We start from the raw sequence: 24,509 nt of genomic DNA, 5'->3' as shown, positions 1-24,509 counted from the left end.
TGTTGAGCTATGATGCCTTCTGTGCAGTGCCAATGTACTGTCTTTATCACAGTGCACTGTTAGGGTATTTACACAGACTGAGACAGTCACATTTGTCTGGTGTGGGACGGGACCCGCCCCGGGTACCGTTGGACTTTAATCCACTGAAACCCACGCAGATTGCCATTGCAAACGCTGCCAGGTTTCCCGCTGTTGTCCAGTGAAAGTCACCCCACCGATTAGGGTTTTGGTTTGCAGGGTTAAGAGGAGATGAACGAGAAGAATCCAGGGACTGGTCCAAGTTCTAATAACAAGCCGATCTGGCTGGCCCATCAGTAGCAATACCCTAGAGAGCTGTGGACACCCTTGGTTTAGGAACCAGACGACTAAAATTGCTGCAGAAAACTGATTCGAATCCTATTGTCCTTTGTCAGGTATATTGCCCTAGAGCCACCAGAGTCCTCTAAAAGACCTTCCATACCTCCTTCTCTCCACCCTCCACCACTACCACAGAGACAGTTGGGAAGGATAGATGGCAAGAAATAAGTGCAAAACATATTCCCAGGCTGATGTGATAACTCAGGAGTAATAGTCACCAATGAGATATGGTCAGTGCCATAAGTGGAATACGGGTTGAATTCCACAGACCATCTCTGTTCGTTTAACCCAACACGCTAGGGATTTTAAATAATAAATGATTAAGTTGAATTTCAATTTTTAATCAGACTGACGTTTAACATCCTTCCTATAAAATCTGAAGAGTATTCCTATGAATGTGAAGTATGAATGATACAAAGGATGCCAAGTGCTGTAGGCTCATGATTTTCCCCTGCTTTATCAAGATCACTCAATGATAATGGCAAGATATCTAAGTATAAATTATGGGTGTAAATCTGTTTCTACTAGGCTTCCAGGATCAATAGATCACATTTCAGAATGACGTGCTGATTTTATTAGCTGCAGATATATGCTTCCGTATGCAGTAATCTAACCTTAAACTGATGCACTTTCTGAGGATAGGCTAGCACTCTGTTTAAACAGAACTCGTGTTGACACTAAGATTGGGTCAGCACTGAATTTGGTATTGGGTTTGAATTGTGGTGCCTCCACTTAACCCGTTTACCCTTTCAGGGGATATAATGAGCACCATCTCTAAAAATATCCTGTTGGGGAAAGTAAACAGAGTCTCCCTTGGGCTTAACTGGCTCCGAAAAGAGGCTTGTGACAGACTGAGAACTACACACATATCCCTGTGAGCTGAGGGTCTGTAAGCTAGGGTTGCCCTCTTGCAACCTGTACTGAGCTGAGCTTTCTCTTTCTCTTGTTTGTTCACTCAGTTCGTTCTTTCATCTGACAGTGCAGTATGCATCTTGTGCGGCATTTGATTGTTGCTGTAAAGCTGCACTGTTATATAATAAGTCCCGGTCAATTAGAAACCCGTGCCTTTAAGCATTGATACTAACGAGAGACATCTATTGTTTCTTATTTTGTTGCTTCTAGTTGTGGGAAGACACAGTGGCTGCAATAACACAAGACATGCTGAACAGCGAGGACAGAGATTCACCTCCAGAAAAAGTGGTTTATTCCATTAGCTCCCCATCTAATGGCCATGTGACATTGACCTCATCCCTGGAGAGTAACATCCTGCAGTTCACACAGGCTCAGATAAACGCTGGCGAGATTCGATTTGCACATTACGGTGAGAGACCGGTTATGATCTGTTATCAAGTTACTCTCCATCACTCCATGATGCAAGCTGAAGTCTGATCCAATCATGTAGCAACCTCAACAAAATCCTGCAGAGCATTTGACAGAATGCTGCCATCGCTGGTCATCTATAGAGAGTAGAGATCTTGTGGTCTTGGACACACTGATGTAGAGTTTGTGATGCTTTAAACATTGCGTTAATTTTCGCCAGTGTCGATGGCCACTAGGTACAATCAAGAAGAGCATTGACAATAACACAAGATCAGTCTGGATGAAGAACCCATTCAGTCAGTCTGTTCTCCTCCATCCAGAACACCCACCCAACTGTCCCCCCCCCCCCCCCCATCACTGCATCAAACTGCTTTTTAAATGAGCCCAGTGTTATGGGAGGTGGTCTGTGTTTGTTGAATATTTGATTTCCAGGGTGAGAATCCCCTCAAGGGGCTTGAATTTACAATCCCCCAAATCACATTGGTCACTCTCATGCACCATGGCTGTTTGTGGGGCGTTGCTGTGTGTAAATCGGCTGCTGCATTCGCTCACATCACTTGACCGTACGTTCTGTGAAGCACTTTGCGATGTCTCGATGATGCGATAAAGCGCTGTATCAAATAAAAGTATTATTATATTATGTAATGTAATGCTCACCTTCTCTGAAAGAAGAACCAAAGTTGGTGGTGAGCGGTGGGTAACCCACCAACTGGGAAGGTAGAGCTGCCACCTAGTGACGGTTTATTATTAACACAAGGAATTGTTTTAAAAAAAGCTCAAAAGTTAATATGCCACAAACAACAACAACAACAAGATTACATTTGTATAGCGCCTTTCACGTCGGGAGGACGTCCCACTAATATGCTTTATAGCAGGCTTTGAGTCAACAGCTGCAGGTTAGTGGCTGGGAACTGTGCACTGTAGATAAAACATTTTCTTGAACTTTTAGAGAGTATTTGATACACAAGAAAATTAGCTCATGGAATCAGAAGCTGGTTTGATGATTAAAAAGCAGTGGTCCATGGAGAAAGCTCTTTCTTACTTCCTGTAAACCCTTTTTTATTTAACCTCAACTTCCACTGATTTGTGTTTCCTTGTTATCTTGCTAAAGATTTCTGTTCTTCCTGAGGTTAAGTTGATCTCATCCAACCACCGAAACACTGACCTTTGTTCTGCTTCTCTTCTCTTTCATTCCTTAAAATGGTCTTAAGATATTTTTCCTTTGGTTTACCACCCTGCCCCCCTCTTAAAGAGTCAGAGAGAAGAGTACTGAACAATACAACCACATAGGAAGTTAGGAGAATGAAAGGAAAAAACAATGAGATGCTTTTCACTGACGGTGCAAAAATACAGCAATAACAACTTTGCATTTATATGGGGTCATTCACACAGGATAGCATCTCGGAGCGATGCACAATGGCAGGGTTGGACACTGAGCAAGGGAGAAGGGGGAAGGTGAGGCGCGGTCGAAGAGGGTCTTAAGTTACGGTGACAATTAAAGACAGAGTGTATTGAGGCTGGGTGGATTGAGGCTGGGTGGATTGAGGCTGGGTGTTCTAAAGGTTTATTAGTGCAGTAAGTGATCAGGGAGTGTTACAGTTCGCCTTTTCAGTCACACAGTTCTCTCTTTCAGGGTCGCTGCTTGGAGGATTTCAATTTGAGGTGTCCGATGGAGTGAATCACTCACCCACCCAACTGTTTATGGTCAGTGCTAAGCGTTCTGACATCCTGATTGAAATAAAGGAGCATCTCAGGGTTTATCCAGGTAAAACGCATAGAGTGTTCGAGGGAGAAGGTGGGATACATCATAGCACAACAGTAAAGAGTGTGGGCTATCACATGAGATACAGTAGAGAGCTACAATGAAGGGTGTGATGCATCAGAGAGCATTGACTGTATGGTGACACAGAGGTGGACTGGCAGCTCTGTTGGATGTCAGGGATTGTTGAAAGTGGGGTCCAGGGTATCTGAGTGATGCTGTATGTCTGAGCGCTGTGACGATCTGTGCGGGTGAGTAAGCGACGGGGGCCTAAATGCCTCTTAGAGGGTGGATGACGGTCTCTGGAAGATCAAGTTCAATTTAAGGAAAAAAAGGTTACTTCATCTCAATGTTTCAGGAACACGCCAGCAAATCACACGCCAACACCTGAACACTGTGACTAATGATGAGCGGGCAGAGAGCTGGTCAATCACGTATGAGATCGAGACCGCGCCTGCTCTGGGCAGCATCATCACAGGACGAGGTGCCAATAAAACCGAGCAACTTTTCAGCTTCACCCAAGCAGATGTGAGTACGAACTTTTCTGTAGCTTATCACATCATGTCCTGAAGAGCTTTACGTGAACAGAGTGGGACAATGAGCAAGGTGAAGGGAAATAGGGCGGGTAGTGGAAGATGACCAAAGGTGTGGTCAAGGAGGTGGGCCTTCAGCCAGGTTTTGAAACTAATGAGACAGGGTGTGAGGTGAAGAGATTCTGTGAGCTTTCCGAAGACCTCGCTAGTGGCTCTTTCCCACTAGGAAAAACTGAAAGCTCCGCCACGAATGGTGGGTCGGAGTATGCAAACAGGTCGGGAAAATGTCAACAGAAAGGTAGTCACTGACAGGTTTTGAGTGAGAAGAAAGTTGGGAAGAACTCTACACATGCTGTACACCTTCACCTCCAACCTCAAAATAACACTGAAATAATACCCCAGACTTTATCCCATGAACAATCACATTTTGGTCCATCGTGTAGTAGGTTGTAAACCAAAACCGGGGACACCATAGGAAAACATTTGACCTCACCACAGTCTCTGCTGGTGAAGCTTGATGGCTGTAATTGTATTGTTCTTGTTGCTGAACTCAAGATGGGGGCAAATTTGGCCAGGGTCACAACACCTCATCCAGGACTGTCCCTGGAAGTTGGGGAGTATGGTCATCCTCGTATAGACAACTGAGAATGACCAAACTGGATAAGGACTCGGATGTGCAGGGTATGTCTGCTCGGCCATCCTGAGCGTTACAAAAGAGAACCGAAATGATTCTGGAAATTATGGCAAAACATAGACTGAGGAATATTGATTTAATGTATCGGTTTGTGTCAGGAAAGACAAATGACCACCTGAAATCTCATTATACAAACTGCACACTGAATAAATAAATAAAAGCAGAAGGACATAATTAATACACACAATGGAGTGGAAGGAAGGGACACTGAATCGCAGACTGTATTGATCCATTTTAAACCTGTTCACGAACACATACCATTAATGTTCATGTGAGGAAAGCTTGTCTTTACAGCCTGATTATAAATTGTACCTTTCATTGGGCAATGCTGATGGTGTAGTGAAATAATCCTGCATTTTACAGACCGGGAACTCGCTGGTTGGAATCCCAGTGTGCGACGAGCTTACTGGTCATAGCTTGGGCTGCATGGGAGGTTAAATTGGCTCTGGCCTTCACAACAACAATAACAACGACAACAACAACACATTGCATTTATATAACGCCTTTCACATAGGGAGGATGTCCCAAGGCGCTGGACAGTGAATCATCTGAGCTGCGGGCTGGAGTCAAGAGGGGTGGAGGGCCAGAGATGACTGGTGGTGGTACAGTCGAAGAGGAATGTCTTGAGATGGGCCTGGAAGGAGGCAAGGGAGGGGACAAAGCAGGGGATCACCAGGATGGAGTTCCAGAGGGTTCTCCGGATTAAGGAAGGGAAAACCAGTCAGGGATCCTGCTCTTCAACTCTCTTCAGCACCTTTTGTGCACATGTGTGGCAGCTGGGCGAGGTCAGTGATGGCTTCTACAGTGAAATGGTCTGTCGACACACACTGCCAAGGCTCACACATGAATAGTGTTAACTTGGGCTTGAGTGATCACCAAGGACAACCAGCACTCATGGAACCGCACCCTCGTATGAGATGGCTGGTGACGAGAGACTTAAGCAGAGAATATTAAAATACAAATTGGACGCATTAAAATTAATTTTAAAAAAAATGTTCCTTTCAAACTGCCTTTAACCGCTTGTCAACAGTGGTCAGTCTTTCTTACAGCATTTAATACACATGTGCAAGGCAAGAGCAAGGCAGGTCAAACATTCAATTAACTGTGCCACAAAGCAAAGCCACATCTCAGTAGGCGCTATCAAAAGAAGTAAGGCACTAATGGGAAGACAGTAGGGTGGATATTCTGGACAGATAATATTAAATGTGCTGAAGATCCTTTTTCATCCTAATCTCTTGTGACTTGACAGTGTGGAGGTGTGCAAGATCAGCACTAAATCGAGGTTTAAAACCCAACTCTCTTCCCACTTCCTTTCCTCAGCAAATTCAGGCCTGTTACACATTCCCTCACACCCTGTGACTCACCATCAGCTGAGCTTTCAGCCTCCTACTCTTTGGAACTCTTTCCCAAAATCCCTTTGCCTTATGATGTCTCACCACCTTCAGAGCTATTTCTGAAGACACTTTGCCTTGTACCTGCTGTCACCTTTACTCGACCACTGCTTCCTACTCTTTCCGCCCTTCAGATGAGGCGTTAAACCGAGACACCACCTCCCTGTTCATGTTGACATTAAAGATCCCATGGCACTATTCGCAAAGAAAAAGGCATTTTTCCCGGTGTCCTGACTAACAATCCCCCCAAAAAACTGGTCACTCACTCTATGTGGGACACTGCTGTGCTCAGAATGGCTGCCACATTTGTCCACAAATCAACAACAAAATTACATTTATATAGTGCCTTTCACATCGGGAGAGCATCCCAAGGCGCTGGCACACACAGTCACCACACTTTGCAGTATATCCTGTTAAATGCTTTGGGATGTCCTCCTGATGTGAAAGGCACTATACCAAATGTAAGTATTATTATTAACTTGCTCGGTGGCCCACACTGACCCTGCGATGCTGTGTGGAGATGTTCTCCTACGACAGATTTGGTGTAAGAGCATGTTACTAATGAGGCTTGGCAAGTAATGCAAGTATCACAGTTAATTTATCCTCTTCTTTACCAACAGCTGGAAGCCGGGACTGTTTTCTACCAACACAACAGGCCAAATAAGCCGTTCTGGAAAGCCCAGGATTCTTTGCAGTTCACAGTCTCCACTCTCTTCGCCACATCAGAGAAGCAGATACTAAAAGTGTGGATTTCTTTTGAAGTGCAGAATTCTGAGCAAAAGACCCAGCTGTGGAATAATAAAGGTAACTTGTACTTCACTTTAACCAGTAAAAAAAATCCCAGGGGAGCAAGTCTTACAAGAACAGTTGATAGGGTTCTGCAGCTCAAGTTTTAGCAGATAGTAACCATGACAATAACAATAAAGGTCATTTGCTGTTCAGGATTTCTGGTCAAGTCTATCTTGCAATCAACAAGCGAAGTTTAAATACATGCTATTTCCAAAATGTTTTTGTTATTAGTCATCATCATCAGAAATAATAACTGGCAATTACAAAGCAGCTTTCACATAAAATAAATGTTCCTATGCACTTTGCAAAATATAATTGATTAGAAAATGAAATGATCGTTATATAGACCAACATCACAGATAATCTGTGCTCATAATATCCTGTAAACAGCAACCAGATGAATAACAAATGAGTTAGAATTTGGGGATATATTTAGAGTATGGATTTGCAGCCTCAATTTGCACATTGGTGCCAAGAAATGAGAAGCTCAAGTAGACTGGGAGCACGATGGAACTGGCACCGGAGCACCTAGAAAGAGACTTAGGAATGCTATTAATATTGATAGGGATAATAATAATCTTTGCATTTGATATAGCACCTTATCATATCTTCTAGACATCCAAAGCGCTTCACAGAATATACTGTAAAGTGAATTGACGGTATATTTTGTGGGCAGATAAACCAGAAAAGGGTATATAAATTTCAAATAGAGCACGGTGGTTTTAACTGTTATTAGTTAAGTATTTTCTGTCTTCTTCCTCACATCCAAGCCATGACCCGCTCTGCCTTCCCTCACCTCCGTAACATTGCCTGACTCCGCCACTACCTCACCCTTCAGGCTGCTGAAACTTTTGTTCATGCTTTCACCTCCAGGCTCGACTATGCAAATGCCCTGCTTGTCGGCCTTCCCAACTCCTCCCTCCACAGGCTGTAGATAATCCAGAACTCTGCAGCCCGTGTCCTCTCCCGCACCAAACTCCGTGACCTCATCTCCCCCACTCTCGCCCAACTTAATTGGCTCCTTCTCCTTCATAGGATCCAGTTCAAGATCCTAGTCCTCACATACAAAGCTCTCCATGGCCTCGCCCCACCCTACCTCTGCGACCTCCTAGCCCCCTAATAATAATAATAATCCTTGCATTTGATATAGCGCTTTTCATGTCTTCTAGACGTCCCAAAGCGCTTCACAGAATATACTGTAAAGTGAATTGACTGTATATTTGTGGGCAAACGCAGCAGCCAATTGCGCACAGCAATGTCCCACAAACAGTCATGGATTGAAAATGACCAATTTATTATTGCTTTGTTTTTTTGGAGGGAATATTATTAGGCGTGTGGAGTAAGGAAACTTGCCCAAGGTTTCGCCCTCTGCCTGGAATTGAACTCAGGTCTCTCACTTACAAAGCGAGTGCTCTAACCACTGAGCTACAGGACTCCCTACCAACCTACCTTCTCCCCCCCTGACCCCAGCTCGGGTCTGAAATGCTGTATATTGTCCAGCGCCTTGGGACGTCCTCCCGACGTGAAAGGCGCTATACAAATGTAATTTTTTTTGTTGTTGTTGTATTTGGAACAATCTGCCAGTTGGGGCAGTAAAGATACCTTCTATGTGGATAGGTTTTGGAGGCTTTTTTGTGGGGAAAATAGCCTTTACTCAACCTGCAAACATAGGCTAAACTTTAGAGAGATCTCCGCCCCCCCCCCCCCCCCTCCACATGATCCATCCACTTCCTGTGTGATGTTTGACAGATGTTTCAAGCAGGACATTCCAGTTTATTGATGCCAGATGTTATTACTCTCTGTCCCTACCACTGACTGTGTGGTTAATATGATTCTAAGTAGCTTGGCTTTTGCTGCAATAATGCAATGTCTGGGCAGTGTCTGCCAACTCCCATTCCAGTGGATGTTTAGAATAAGAGAGCGAGGTATAGTTCAAAGGAGGGATAAGGTCACTCATAAACCTGGGCCGATAGAAAAGACACACTCCCAAACAGACACGCATTCAGAGGAGAGAGACACAAACACACACACACACAAAGAGAGAAACAGAGACACAGACACTCACAAATGCATAGAAAGAGACACTGGCAATCTCAACAGCGGTGGGTGGTGGTGGGGGGGCGCCTCCAAGTGGAGCAAAGTACCAAGCCTGTGTGACTTGGGTGGGGGGAATGTTCATCCCAGTTCCTTTTTGAGGGTTGTCTCTAGTCGTTAGTGGTCGCTGTCTGGTCTCACGCTCCTGGTCTGCTTCCCTCCTCCTCTATTTAATAAGAAAATTATACAATTGTAAAAGTGTAATAATTTCTTGGATAGAAATGAGCTGGTGGATGGACGATGATATCTCTTCCTGGACTAAAGTAAATAACAACAAAATGGATTTATAGTTAATATCTAACTACTGGCCCTGAGACCTTCTATGTCTCTGTTTTTCAGCTACTTGCTGGATACACTCTGAACCATCGTGGGGGGTGGGATGTGGGAGAGGCAATTGTTTTGTGAGCATTCCTAAATGTAAATACTATTAAGTTGCGATAACTAATACTCCCAGTTATTCAGCACTTTTCCCAATAGTGGCCTATCTCTCGTCAATTGTGCATGGGATGACAGATCACAACCATTTCCTGAGCTGGCGCATTTCTCAAGTTGGCCTGAACACCGAGGTCACATAACTGAAGCATATTCAGTGAAGTCAGTAAATTATTTTGCAGAGGAAGCGTTAGTCTGTAGATGATATATGCAGCCATTCTGGAATTCAATATGCAGTATGAGCGGCAAATGCATATCTCTGTCCTTTACAGTGAAAGCGAGCCTTGTGGAGAGGACTTTAGTGTATTTGTTCAGTTTGTAATTCCTTGTGTGTTTATTTTCACACAACCATCCTGAGGAAGGAGTGGTTAGATCAGCAACTACCCTGTGGCAGAACTCCACGGTTCCCTTTCAGTTAGAGGTCTCCATGAAAATGTAAACTTTGAACGTACTCCAGGCCCCACTGGTTGACATTACTTACACAGAAGAGTTTAATTGAAAATCAGCGTGCAGCCTCATCTAGAGGGACTCACTAATGGCCAGACGTAAACGGTGGAAAACCCCACTGACATTGAGCTCCACTGTGTAGTGGAGACAGCGTTCTTTACTCCCAGGAGGACTCATCGCTTCTGAGATGGATGACATAATTGCGGACAGATTGTGTTCTTTAGTTTGTGTTAGAAAACATTCCAGCAAAGTTTGGCTCGTGAACAAAATGGATATTTATTAGCTTTTGAGCCAAGAGTTTAATGCTAAGACTCAACCAGGTTATGGGATGATATGAACACTCAACTTATAGGACTGTGAGGTGTAGTTAGCAATGAGTCAAGCTTCACAAATCCAGAATTCTTCCAGGAGATTATAGAGCCACCAACAACAACAAATTTACATTTACACAGCGCCTTTCACGTCGGAAGAACATCCCAAGGCGCTGGACAGTTAAGGGTTTGTACCCAAGCTGTGGGTTGGAATCGAGGGTTGGAGGGTAGAGGGGGTGGGAGGGTGGCTGAAGGCATGGTTAGTGGGGGAGGTTATCTGGTACATAATAATAATAATACTTGGATATTTACTCTGGAAATGTTTGTAAGGAACAAAGGCCTGTATGAAATCGATCACAAATCAGTAACCTGGCTGTAGATTTAGAGGCTTTGCGAAGGGCAATGGAGTCCCTCAGTGATCTTCTCACAGCCCTGTATGTTGAGTGTTCATATCATCTCATAACCTGTCTCCCCTGAGGGGCGAATCTGACGGTCAGTACATTTAGTGGCTGCCGAGCAAGAACACCCAGCTCTTCCCTAACCTCTGGAACTCTCTGCCTTAATATTTCTCAGCCTTGCCCCAACTTTGCCCATCTTCGACCGTGCCCACGTCAGCTCCCCTTTCTCCCCGGCTTGCCATTGAACTCTGCTGATGATAAGCATTTCGAGACTTTATCCCGTGTGAAGGGTACTATCTAAGTCCAAGTTGTTGTTGGTGTTTGTAAATTTGGTGTTGAGTTTATAATGGGAAATAGGGGTAAAGTCTTGCCCATTTGTAAGTCTTTCTTGTGTAAGTTAACACCGATGAAGTGTCAACCGAGTGACAGCACACAACTCTCAATAAGCGGATTCTTCCTCTTTCAGACATCTTATGATTTCATGTTGAAGTGAGGGCGAGGCCTCTGGCACTGTGACATTGTAGATCCCAGAATAGCTTCTGACTTATTTTGGTTTAATATTTATTTTCTAGGCTTGATCTGCAGAATAGGGAGAGGAAAGTGGTGGGGGGGGGAGGGGTAGTGAAATTCATGCTCTCCCCAGCCAAAAGTGTAACATTTTGCTGATAGCCTTAGGCCTAAATTGAACTTGGTTTGAGCCAAGGAAAGAGTGGATTATGTCCCTCCTCAGCAGATGGACTAAGACAATAAGCCAGAGGTTGCTCTAGACCTACAATTTACCATTGTGTTTACTTCCAGTTGAAAGAAAATGGCATCAATTGAGGTTTGAAGAAGGATGAAGTTTATAAACAGCTTCACGCTGTGATGGTGGGGGTAGGTTGAGTTCTCTGGAAGGATAAGATTGGATGGTCCAAAGGGCCTTCTTCATCTAAACCACTCTTGCGATCTTGTGTCTAGGAGGGATGTGCTAGTGGTGAGCGAACTGCAAGGAATGCTTAAAAAAATAACAGACTACTCAGTTTCAAGTCATCAACAACAACAACTTTCTTTGATATCATGCCCTTCATGCAGGGCAGTGTCTCAGAGTGCTTAACTAACTTAAATCTGGCTATTTGAGAACGTTTTAGATTATCTTGAAACCGATTGCTGAAATAAGCTCCCGGAAAAATATGACACTTGAAATAATCTTGGTTATTTGCAAAATGTTCTGTTTTTCAGGTCTTGTCGTGTCTGAAGGTCAAAGTGCAGTAATTGATCAATCCGTGTTGGACGCTTCAAACCTTTTAGAGAGTATCCAGACATCTGAGCAGTCAGCGTATGATGTGGTGTTTGAGGTGACGGCACAGCCGGAGCATGGGATTCTCTCGGTAGCAGACACAAGCAAAGTCCAGTATTTCTTCCAGTCAGACCTGGTGGACTCTAAGCTGAGGTACACACATGACAATTCGGACACATTAACAGATCATTTGGTAATTCGAGCCTGGCTCAGTCCAAAAAGAAAGATATTCTCCAATCCTGCAGTTGATGGGAAAACTATTGTCATATCAGAGATCTTCAATATAACTGTAACACCAGCGAGTGTTAATCCTCTCCTGCTGTTGACACAAATCGTAACCTTGCATGTCCTGCAAGGCTCCAGTCTTGAGCTGACTCAAGACCACATGTACACTCTTGCCCCAGATAATGGACCGGAAGAAATTCAATACAATATCATTGATGATCCTGGCAATGGGTTCTTTGCACACAAGGTACTTGACAGCGCAGTTATAAAACACTTCACACAGGCAGATATCAACACAGGAAGAGTGCTGTTCAAAGCAACTGGCAACCCATCTACCAGCACCTTTCACTTCAGTGTCTCTGTTGAAAAGCATCTGCCAGTTACCGGTTCTGTCACCACTGAAGTAACAGCAGTGATTGTTAGTGTAATCCATAATAGAAACATTTTATTACTGCAAGGTGATGAGATGATCCCCATAACTAGAGAGGAGCTCTTAGTGGACAGTAATAGCAATGAGTCAATACTCTATAAAATAACACAGCAGCCAAGTAAAGGCAGCCTATCTGTGAACCAGACTGTGGTGAGCAGGTTCACACAGAAGCACATTGATGATGGAGAGCTAAAGTACCACATGACCAACCTCTCAGACTCTCAAGACAGTTTCCGCTTCCTCGCGCTGACTAGAGGGGGAAACGTTTCAGGCACAGTTAATATTACAGTGAAGCCCTTAGTGAGGGTGGAGCGTAACCTTCAGTGGCCCAGAGGGACCACAGTCTTGATTGATGTTGATACCTTAGATGCCAGTGAGCTGTTCAATAGATCCAGGAGCATTCCTTCATTCAATATTGTGCGAGAGCCCACAGTGGGAAGGCTGATTATAGTGCATGAACAGAATGGAACCCAAAGGCCACTTGGGAATAAATTCACCCAGTCTGACCTAGAGGAAGGAAAGGTTGCAATTGAAGTGTTTGACTACGGTGAGACTGGCTCTTCCTCTAAGACTGACAGTATCCAGTTTATTCTGACAGCTGATGGAGTGCCACCTGGTATAGGTACTTTAGAATTTAATACCATCCCCTATGTACCAACTCAACACTACAATGCCACATTGCTTAAAATCTTGTCTCTGGGAGACAGCATGTTGCCAAAGTCCAGTAGCAGCCCCACAGTCAGTGAAGCTGATAAAGTGGATCCTAACTTCTCAACAACTTGGAATCTGAATAAAGAGGAGAGAAGAGGCAGTATGTCAACATCAAGTAGCATCATAACACGGCCCCAGCCAACCGCAACTAATGAAAAGGTCCTCGTGTCAACCGACAATAGTCTGATGGCTATCATCATCACAGTCATTCTGATCGCTTTGTTGCTGTTAATCGCCTTCATAGTTGTCTTTTACATTATGAAGCGCAACAAAACTGGGAAGCACAACGTGCAGGTGGCAGCTTCGAAGCCCAAGAATGGGACTGTGGAGAAAGAGACCTTTAGGAAGACTGAGCTGGCTCAATCCGTCCCACTGGTGCCTGTCACACCACTCAACGGCGCCCAACCCAACACCAGCCATGGTGACAATGACCCAAATCAATTCTGTAGAACCAGCAACCCTCCTCTGAAAACAAATCAGTACTGGGTTTGAGGTGCTCCTCCATTCCAACAAACCCGCTCAGCACCCTTGGCTTGAGTAATGTCTTACCGTGCAGCCTGATTACTCAGATATAGACTATCGATGAAGCTGGTGGGGGGAGGGAGAGCAACAACAACAACTTGCACCTATATAGTGCCCTCCGCACAGGGAAGCATCTCAGCAGGCTGACACTGTGCCCATGCTTTTAATTCACAATAGAATCTTCTTTAGAGGGGAATGATCCTTCCTTGTGTTCTTTTGGGGGAAAGCCTCCTTGGTCTGTTCCATTGAAAAGAAAGACTTCTCTACTCTGCTCAATTCAAGTGAAGACCCACCTCCCTGCCCTGTTGGCCTCCTATGAATCATTTTGGAGAATGCTTTTATATGGTCGTCGGTCAACAAGTGCCAGTTGTTAGGCCCACCATCTCACATATTTTATTTAGAAAAATGAACAGAACCTACTTCTGGGTCTTTGGCAGGTTTTGTAAATGCTGCATTACTGCTGTCAGGTCTATATGACTGAGGCCTCCATTTGGACTAAGTTGCTGAGGATGGACTCGCCCTTGGGTGTTGTTTGTGGCGAGGTGTCAGGTCACGTTCCACCGTGCATGGGCTGAAGGCACATGTTCGCAGGGTGATGAATATTTACTGCACCGTAATATGAAATAAGCAGTATTTCCGCGCTGAGTTTCCTCGTAAAGTAGCTCTCCGCTTAATGGAATGGGACCTTTTCACTGAGGCCCATATACAAAGATTTTTAAATAACCGGTAACTTGTTTCATGATTTTTTTTAAGAGAAAGTATATTTGCCTTAACAGATTTTAGGATGAAAATTATTTAATTGCTGATTCAAGCTTGTTTCACTTGAGCCGATTCATTGTGCTGTGTTCTATCAACGGAGAGACGGTGTAATGGAATGAATTGTATTCTTGAGAAACAATGGGTTAAAGTCTGTGCATTTCAGTTTTTTTATACTAATTTCTGAAACGCCACCAACTTTACCTGATCTTGTGTGTACAGTAAAACTGATCCGTATAAATCAAATAATCGTCTTAAGTCATAGATCTGCCCAAGCCCCGTTCAAGAGTTTATATTCTATGCACGTTTGACATATCAAACTTTGTCATCGTAAATGTATGGCCCCAACTGATACAACTTATGTGAAGTTTACTGTACTGTCTTCTCTGCACTGCCATTGACTATATCTGTGTTCGCCCTCCTTCCCACTATGTCCTCCAGTTTATTGGAGCTCTTAATTCCTCAGCTGTAGAAAGTGTCAACAATCCCATTGCAGTGTTGTCAGGTTCTTGGGAAAAAATGACAGCCCCACGTGTTCCACAGTGTTTAGGGGAATGCCGATTATATTATAAACCACCTGAACCTCTCAATTCAGATTACTCCATTGTAATCTTTCTCAGGTATCTATTATTCTACAGAAAAACAATCTGCGACCGCAAAACGGCTGGTATTTTCTTTTACTGCGCTTGCTGGCTGCAGTGCTCGCTTTGGTCTCGCACCGTGCTGTTTTCTGCCTGCTTTCACCTCCTGTGTCTGTCTGCTATGTTCGTCTTCCTGCCATCCTTATCATTGGCAACATGCTCTGCCAAATGCGTGCAAATTGTATTCAGTTGCCTTTATCAATGCACTGTTTTTATTTTTTATTAAGAAAAAACATTATTGTAAAAAGATCTTGGTTGATTTTTATTTTTAGGTATAATACATTTCATTTCCTTGACCCTTTGCCTTGCTATACAGTTGGAGGCACATCACCATTAACATTGCACAACAGCTGCACAGTGTGACCCAGTGCAGTACAAGCGCAGAAAGCAATTTGTTCTAGGTCTGGATTTCTTGTACTAGTTTAACCCTGACCCAAAACCATTCATGTTTCACACCCAGTTACTCTGTCCTGTGAGTAGAAAATCCATAGTCCAAATATTTTACTATCTAGCTCTTGTAACACTACATATAAAGCAACCCCCGCCATCAGAATGGCAAGGGAAGGAAATAAGCCAACCACATGGGAAAACTCTTAGCAATTTGTTTAATATGTTTAATATCTCAATTGTTAAAGAAAGGAATGGCTGGAATCTTTCTTCACTGAGGGAAGCACTGTTTAGCCACTCCATTCCCAATTTCCCAATTCCAGTATCACAAGTGCACTAGGCATTTGAGGCAGCAGGAATAAGAGAGCAGATTCAGGGTTTTGAAGGGGAATTTCAGGACGGACAACAGGAAATATTTGTTTAGACAGAAGTTGATTAATTTATGGCTGGAATGGGTTGAGGCCAGAACATGGATAGCTTGATGCTGTCATGGGAAAGCGGTAGGATGGCTAATTTGGAAGGAAGAGATCCAATGTACTAAAGGATCTTCTTCATCCGAACTGCTTTTGTATCTTGTATCTGACTGGCATCAGTTTGAGTTCCTTCAGGAAACTACCCAGTAAATTGGTGATTTGACATTTCCCTTAGGAAATCCAGGATCTCCTCTTCTGACCAGAGAAATAGAAGACAAAATAGAAGGTGTATAGTAACCTAGTACCCAATCCTTTCATTCATGTGTTCTATTTATAAAGGTTGTAGAATTCATTCAGAGGAAATTTTCAAAGAGTATGGAAATACATACAGTATGTCACAAAATCATCAAAAAAAAATTCCATGCTTTTTCAAAGATTAAATGTTATGAAATTGGATATGTCTCAGTTATCAGAACTTCCCTGAATGGACAAATTAGTTTATATTACAAGGACCACGCAAATAATCTCTGGCCTGAAATTCCAACTAGCCTTACCTCGTTTGACGTTTTTAATCTTAAAATTTCCAGTTGAACAGAATTGTGGTAATTTTTTTAATTTTCCTTCAAAAAGCCTTAATGTGGAAGCCAATGTACCACCGTTCTTTAAAATAATTGGTTTCCAAATTAAGAATGAATTCAAGAATTTTCCACACTTCTGTACCATCTTAAATTTTACAGGAAAATGGACTAACGGGCTAAGAATAGGTGAAGTTTCTAAGCTGTTCATGACCAGAGAAATTGGAATCCGGGAACTGTTTGAGGTGAAAGAAAAGAAATTCCTACAAACTCACAATGTACTGAATGTCCAAGCACACATTTCCTATTGTACATAATTAGTGTATATGATGTACATTTCTCATGCTGAAGATAATAAAATTTACAAACGCAGAGCTTTTCTTCATTCACACAATCATATCAGTTTGGTTGCAGTTTAGGGTCGGAGCTTGTGGGTTCAAACCCCTCAACTGGCTGACACTCCAATGTTTTACTACAGGAACGCAGTGTTGTAGGAAGTACTGTCCTTGGATAGGATGTTAAACTGAAGATCTGCCTGTCTGTTCAGGTGGATGTTAGAAATGGTGACAATACTGTGGAGTTTCTCTGGATGTCCTGTATCATTATGATAATATATACAGGACTTCACAGGATTTTGCTATAACACAAATTAATACCCGGTAAAACAAGACTTGACAGCAATTACTTTTAAGTTGTTTAATTGGTGCTATGTGTAATTAACAATACTGAAAATACCGAAGTATTGTTAATTTTTATATCAATAAACACAAAAAAGGTGATATTTGGTGATGACACAACACTGCAGTCTTGATGAAGGGCATTGGGACGTTCAAACTTGCGTCAGGTTCTTCTTAACATCCGACTTTGGATCAATGAGGCCAGTATTGGTGATGGTCTAAGCTGCGGTTACAGTAACTTTAGATTCTACTGACTAAACCCTAGAGACACCTGAAACATTTATAATGATCAAGTTTCAAAACGGCTTTGGTGGAAGGGTGGAAAACAAAGACTCCAGGGATGGGTCTGCTTCTACCAGCCTCATCTAGGGTTTGGTCTCCCAGTTCTGGATAAAAATTCAGGTGCTCCTTTCAGGGATAATAATAAAACTCCTTGCGTTTGATAGAGTGCCTTATGTTTTCGAGATGTCTCAAAGCGCTTCTATAGAAATTGGGTAGAAATATATCGGACCTCTTAACAATGTGATAAGGCGTGATATCAAATGCAAGGATTATTATTATTATATACTAAGAAGAGTGGAATTCTGGCCCTTTGGTGTGTACATGTGAGTTAGCAGCTATTCTATCCTCTAATGTGGATGCCTTTAAAGTGGGGAGGTAAGGGCACGCTTCTGAATCCCAGCTGGCAGGGCACACGGAGTGAGCAGTGAGGTAGAAGCTGAGGGGATCAGAGAGGGCTGAGCAGCCTGCAGTGTCTCTCGGAGCCAGATGGTGGTGTGCATGCTGGGGAACTGATGGCCTGGTGCCAAATAGGACGTCACACAGCTGGTGAACTCACTGGGATGTAAATACAATGATTTGTTTACCGGCAGACAAAATGTCAGGAACACATTCCTCTCGTGAGGTGGGGACGAGTTATGAACCATTCCCTACACAAGCGCACACTGTGACATCACTCGCAGCCGAAGCACAAGCACACCATCAGACTCTGGGAGTGGGCGAGCTGTCCCTAACAGGTCTAACAGGGATGGCACCATCTCTAGGAGGCTGGGCTGGTGATATGTCAGGGACTCTGTGTGGCTGTTCGAAGGAGATATTCTGCTGAGGGGAAGATGACCCTTTTTAGATGATCAGGAACACCAGAAGACATTTGTGTACATCCCTTTCTACTGCCCCTGCCACGTCCAGCAGCCTTGCCTTGTATACATGCTCCTCTCATGAACACTCAGCAAGTACAACTGCATCTTGTGCACCCCTGTCAAGTACACCCCTATTGTGTACAATGCCACCATGTCTAACCTACTGGATATCCATGTACATTATATCCAGATTTAAAAAAAAAAATAATTTGGTCCACGATCGTTTGTGGGGCACTGCTGTGCACAGTTGCCAGCCGCTTTTTGCCCACAAAATAGATAATCAATAATAGTATATATATATACAGTATATTCTGTGAAGCACTTTGAGACATCTCGATGACGTGATAAGGTGCTATATCAAATGCAAGGATTATTATTATCCATGCCATGTACATCTCTACTGTGTACATTCTTGTTACCAAATTTGTCTTATTTAGTTTGTCTTACTGGTCAATTCCCAATAGTGCATAAGTTTTTCCTAGCTCCATGGCCTCTCAGTGTTTATGTGTCTGCCTTTCCACCCCCACAAGTCTCCTCTCCTGATGGGTGAATAGGACAGAGACTCCACACCTTTCTCAACTATGTGCCATACCTGTCTGTCTCGTACTCAAATGGTGCAATCTTATATCTTGTCACAGTATCCAAAAGTTTTGCAGAAGTAAAGCCCACACACCCACCCACTCCGGCCTCCCCAGTTGCCAATCTTGGCCGCTCCATCAGAGGGCAGCACTGGGTTAAAGTCGAGCCTTTCCCCATAGAGAGTGGGAAAGATTGAGACTCACTCTGACGCACGCCTGCAGACAGCTGGAAGGAGACTGGCACATGTTAAGTGAATAGGGCTATAAGAAATGGACACATCTACTCATTCAGTTTGGCAGAGGTGTACGGTGCCAGCTATCTAGTGCCAGGTGCGTAAAGCTAGGATTAGAAATATTTATATAAAATGCAGCAAGGTACAATCAGCTGCTTTGTTGGTTATCTCTTGATCAGTCACATTTATGTCTAAGAGCCTAAGACAGGGCCTTTACCACAGCACCTGTTCTCGGTGGGGAGGGGAGCCAACCATCTGGGAACAGCTGTACGGCAGTTGCACAACTTGGATGAGTCTCAACATAACCCCACGGGATCAAACACGCTGCCTGCCTGCCTACCTGCAATCTATTAAGATTAACGCACAACTATTTCTGATTTACAGTACTGCACCTCTGGATTGCAGTCATGTTAACACAGATCCCTTATTCTTAACGTTCGTCAATATCCTCCACTCCTCTTATTGTAAAATTCCACAACATGCGGCTCACACCTCACTGTAACACTCTCATAGCCCAGCCCTCACTGTAACACTCTCATAGCCCAGCCCTCACTGTAACACTCTCATAGCCCAGCCCTCACTGTAACACTCTCATAGCCCAGCCCTCACTGTAACACTCTCATAGCCCAGCCCTCACTGTAACACTCTCATAGCCCAGCCCTCACTTTAACACTCTCATAGCCCAGCCCTCACTGGAACACTCTCATAGCCCAGCCCTCACTGGAACACTCTCTTATACAATACACATTTGTGAAGGGCTTTGAGACATCTCAAAGTCGTGATAAGGCGCTATATCAAATGCACCGGATTATTATTTACATTTATATTGCACCTTTCATGGCTGGAGGACATTCCAAAGTGCTTAACCATGTTGGTTGGGCACCCAAGCTGGGGTGGGAGCCTTACTGTATCGCTCTATGTTATAGAGTCCTCCCAGAGTGAAAGGAACTCCATAAGTGTAAGCTCGTATTGTATAATCCACACATTCTTAAATAAACTCCACACTTTTAATTTAATATGCTCACTGCAGGCTCTCTAATGTAACCCACTACCTCTACATTTCAGTGTTATTTTTCTGTGGACTCTGTACACTTCCTGTCCATTGGCTGCTGATCTCAAGCACACTTTCTGCAGCCTGTGGATTTAATAGCTGTTTACTTCAGTTTAGTCCAACCATCTCCTTGGTTTCAGATGATGTGGCTTTTGGATTCGGAAGCTCAGTCCTTAAAGCAACGCAGTCCACTTTCTCTTAAAGTGACATTGCTAACTCTTTTTAAATGGAACAAAGACCTCCTGCCTCAGAATCACAGAATCATAGAATTATACAGCACAGAAGGAGGCCATTCAGCCCATCGTATCTGTGCTGGCTCTTTGAAAAGAGCTAACCAAACCAATCCCACTACCCCTGCTCTCTCCCCGTAGCCCTGCAAACTTGTCCTCCCCAAATAATTATCTACTTCTCTTTTAAAAGCTGTTATTGAATCAAAGACTCACCTGGAGATTGTTCCCCAGGTGCCTCTGCTACGTGCCATGTCTTTTAATTATAGATACTATTAAAGTATCTATGAGATCATTGGCCTCAGGGACTGTTCACCTGAGCCACTCTTATGAAAGGTGAATGGATGCTTTATAAGTTTGCATGTATGCAATTCATCCAAATTTCATTGGCTGGTAACTTTTGCTATCAATAAAATAACTGTGATGTTTAATCAAAGCTATGAAGTAAAAAGGAAGTTTCAACCACAAAACTTTCAATAAAGTTACCCAAATCCAGATAAACTGTCACGTCAATCACAGGAGGTCGGGAGCACGAGGAGAGTATCAAGCCTGTTCCATCAGTTTCTTAGACCATGGTGAAGCTTGTAATCCCATTCCCCCTCTTTTCCCCCTTTTGTAAAAAAATCTCAATTCATAATAATATTCTTTGTGTTTGATATATCTCCTCTAACATCAAATCACTTCGTAGATTGACACATTACTGTCAACTGGAGCATGCAAAAGCAGCAGGCGATTCCATGTAGCAGAATTCCATAAATAGCCATGAATTTAGTTAGTGGTCAATGTACACATCACTGAGGTCACTGTACACAGCACTGAAGTGTCCCAGCAGCATTTCAATTTTAAGAGGGAATTGGGTAAATACCTAAAAAAGAGACAAGGGTTTCCAGGAAAGGCAGGAGAATGGGACTAAGCGGATAGCTCTTTCAGAGAGTCAACGCAGACTTGAAGGCTGAAGGGCCCCTTCTGTGCTGTAAATTTCTATAGTTCTGAGCCAGGGAAGGTCTCACAGGATTCAGCCATGTCAATTCTCTTTGGCGTTGAAGGATTTCATAAAGCAGATTCCCTGCTGCTGGCTTGGCTTCCCGACTGCTAAGGTCACATTCCAGAGATTCCTGTTGCACACACAGACCCTGCTCTAAACCAACCATCAGCACACATCAAACTCAGGTCAGGTCCCCAGGGTGCCCATAACCTTAGGATCTTGCAATCCCCACTCCAGTGGAATTTGGAACAAGACTCCCAGCGACACATTCCTGTAGTCTGTACTCCTATTCTTAGGCAGACATGGATTGAATGGAAGTGTGACAATTGAACAACTTCACCCATCCCAGGGTTAAATAATCCCTCAGCAAACGCTGCAAGATCAGATGTGAATGAGAGAGGGTCAGGGAGTGTCAGGGTAAACATGCTCTGCCTGTTCTTGTCCAAAGATCATTTGGAGTTATTAAACACTGGAATATTTTCACAGGAAGTGGAATGCAAATAACTTCTTGAAAGCCATTCCTTAAAGAGACAATGCTGTTTGTGGGAAGTTGCTATGCACAAATCAGCAGCGGCATTTGCCAACAAAATACACGGTCACTGACCTTCCTGTAAGTCATGTGAAGTGTTTTGGCATCCTACTGACGTGAAAGGCTCTATAATGTAAGGATTATTACTATTATAATGCCTCAGGCTTTTTCATTGGCACAGATGAAGTGAAATAGAAAACAAATTATCAAACCCCCCAATAGAATTGGAAGCTTAGTTCGGTTGGTAAACCTTTGGGTCAGCAGCTTGGGTAAATTGAGCTCACAGTCTTGGTTGACATTCCAGTGCAGTATTGGAGGAGTCCTGCAATGTCAGAGGTGCTGTCCTTTAGATGAGACGTTAAACTGAAGTTCTGAAAATATTAGGTGAACGTTCCAAAGATCCCATGACGCTTTTTGAAAAGTTTTTCTGGTGTCCTAGCCAACAGTCTTCCAGAGCAATAGATCATCCACCTCCTGGTTGGTGCTATCTATTTGCAAGCACAATCATTGCACGTACTGATAATTACTGTTGAGGGCGTTGAGATGTTTTGACCTTATAGGCGTTACATCGAATGCAAGGATTATTATTCGTTGACCTGGTCACACTGTCTAGCAAGTTGTTGTATGGTATATCAGGAGGAAACTGGACATCATGACTCGCAGTGCTGACCGAAGCACTGTTACGCAGATCAACAGCTTTAATCGAGTTGTTTTTGAGTGGCTGTGTGGAAAGTTTCTAAAATGTAAACCAGACATATTTTTTTCTACTTGTCTGGAATCTACGACGCTGGCACTATCTTGGCCTCACATCAGCAGCTGGAAGGCTGGCTGCAGTCGTTATGCACTTTGTGCTGTATCCCCATGTTACATTCTTCCCAACCACAGGTCACCCTGTTGTACCCATAGGATAACCTGCCCCGCAGATCCCTAAAACAACTGCCCCTGGCAATGTGAGGCATCTGGCCCATAACACTCCAGGTAATGTGATCATTCATATCATAGTGGTTTGTGGGACTTTGCTTGTGCAAACAATAATTACCTGTGAAGCGTTTTGAAACGTTCCGATGTTGTAGGCACTTTAAAAATGGAAGTTCGGTGTTCCTTTGATCCAGCTGCGCAAAGGTCTGGTTTCACTCTTGTGAATTTATGGTTGCTTTGTGTTTAATCCAGCCAGGTTGAGCTCACGTTCCCCGGGCTGTGTTCTCAAGTGAGCATCAGTGCCGAGGAATTGGAGCAAGTATAATATCAGCTGCTAAGCAGCCCACAGGCAGGAGGCAGACCTTCTGCTTCCAGTGTAACCAGTTTGTGGTGCAATGTGGAGAGTCAATGTCGACACATGGAGTTCAGCTGCACAACAGTGAGCAGCAGCCAACACCCACTTAGCTCCCTGCGTTTTGTCAATACTTTGCTTTCTTTAGCAAGGGATGGGTAGGATAGGATGTCACAGGGAAATATCAGTGGAGTATCGAACAGCAAGACGTTGCATTTATATAGTGCTCTTCATGTGGGGGCAGCATCTCGGAGAGCAAATATTCCTGATTCACAACCCACTCCATCCCTTTGCCCACTGCCTCTGCTCAGGGTGCGCTAGCCCACTGCACCTGCCCCCACCCTCCACCTCAGATCACACTGCAGCGGCTTCAAGAAATGGAAGTGGACAAGTATTAGATTATTGAGAGAGAGAGAATAGTAGCCACTTGGTCTCAGGACCAACCCCAGTATCCCAGATCATTCCCAAACCTCTGACACAAGAGGTTGGAGATCACAGATATTTCTTTCACTTGCCCCCCAACAGAATGGTTCTCCTTTAAGACTGTTGAGCGTGTGAGTTTGGCCTCCGAGCACAGGTTTAGAATTCAAGAGGAGACAGATTATGTTTAGTTCAATAACTAGACAGGAATGGATTTCAGCCCCAAGGTACAGGGCAGTGCGTCACTGCTCAGTCCCTGTTCAGACAGATGCACTGCGAGCGGGTGGGCAGGCAAGGAGGGAGAGGTCTGTGTGACTGCAGCCCAGCCTTTGATGTGCTCTCAGGTCAGGACTATTCATTTTTCCGTCACACATCAAAGGGTATGAGCCCCGAGGGAGTCTTGCAAGGAAATTCAACAACAACTTACTTTTTATTAGTGGCTTTCAAGTGAAAGAAAAATGTCTTGAACCGCTTCACAACATGAGTAATTAGAATTTTCAATGCATATTCGACAGCTAATGCAGGCCAGGAATGCCTCACTCACAACAACAACAGTAATCCTTGCGATCGATACAGTGCCTCTATCGTTGAACCATCTTAAAGTCCATCACCAAGAATTAGTGTGAAGCTGCAGGGTAAGTGTAGTTGAATGCAAATGCCACAGTCATTTTGTGCACAGCAAGTGCCCACAAACAGTCATGAAGTGAATGATCAATTTATTTGTTGACCAGAAGATTGGGAGAAACTCTCTTCTCTTCTCGCAAAGTGTTTTTAGGGTCCACCTGAATGGGTGTATTTGATAGCAAACAATAGCAATGAGATGAATAGGCAACTAATCTGAATATTTTTAGGAGTGCATTTGAATGAGGGAGAGAGAAGACAGGAGTCCAAGAAGAAAACCTGAACACATACCCCCGTCCCCCACATAAGTGATTAGTG

At 43.7% G+C, this 24,509-nt stretch overlaps 1 protein-coding gene across 1 annotated transcript in view; it reads left to right on the top strand.

The window, feature by feature from the left end:
• The window catches only part of cspg4 (chondroitin sulfate proteoglycan 4), a 32,557-nt gene extending 18,797 nt beyond the window's left edge, over positions 1–13,760 (top strand). Inside the window, exons 7-11 of the mRNA XM_007909981.2 lie at positions 1,480–1,678; positions 3,311–3,442; positions 3,795–3,964; positions 6,675–6,858; positions 11,744–13,760. Of these exons, the coding sequence (XP_007908172.2) occupies positions 1,480–1,678; positions 3,311–3,442; positions 3,795–3,964; positions 6,675–6,858; positions 11,744–13,659 (2,601 nt within the window). The 3' untranslated portion in view covers positions 13,660–13,760. The remainder of the gene's footprint in view (positions 1–1,479; positions 1,679–3,310; positions 3,443–3,794; positions 3,965–6,674; positions 6,859–11,743) is intronic.
• The last annotated feature ends 10,749 nt before the right edge of the window (positions 13,761–24,509 follow it).

Source organism: Callorhinchus milii, unplaced genomic scaffold, assembly GCF_018977255.1.
Source record: "Callorhinchus milii isolate IMCB2004 unplaced genomic scaffold, IMCB_Cmil_1.0 Scaffold22, whole genome shotgun sequence".
NCBI lineage: Eukaryota > Metazoa > Chordata > Chondrichthyes > Chimaeriformes > Callorhinchidae > Callorhinchus > Callorhinchus milii.
This window is presented reverse-complemented; position numbering and strand designations above follow the sequence as displayed.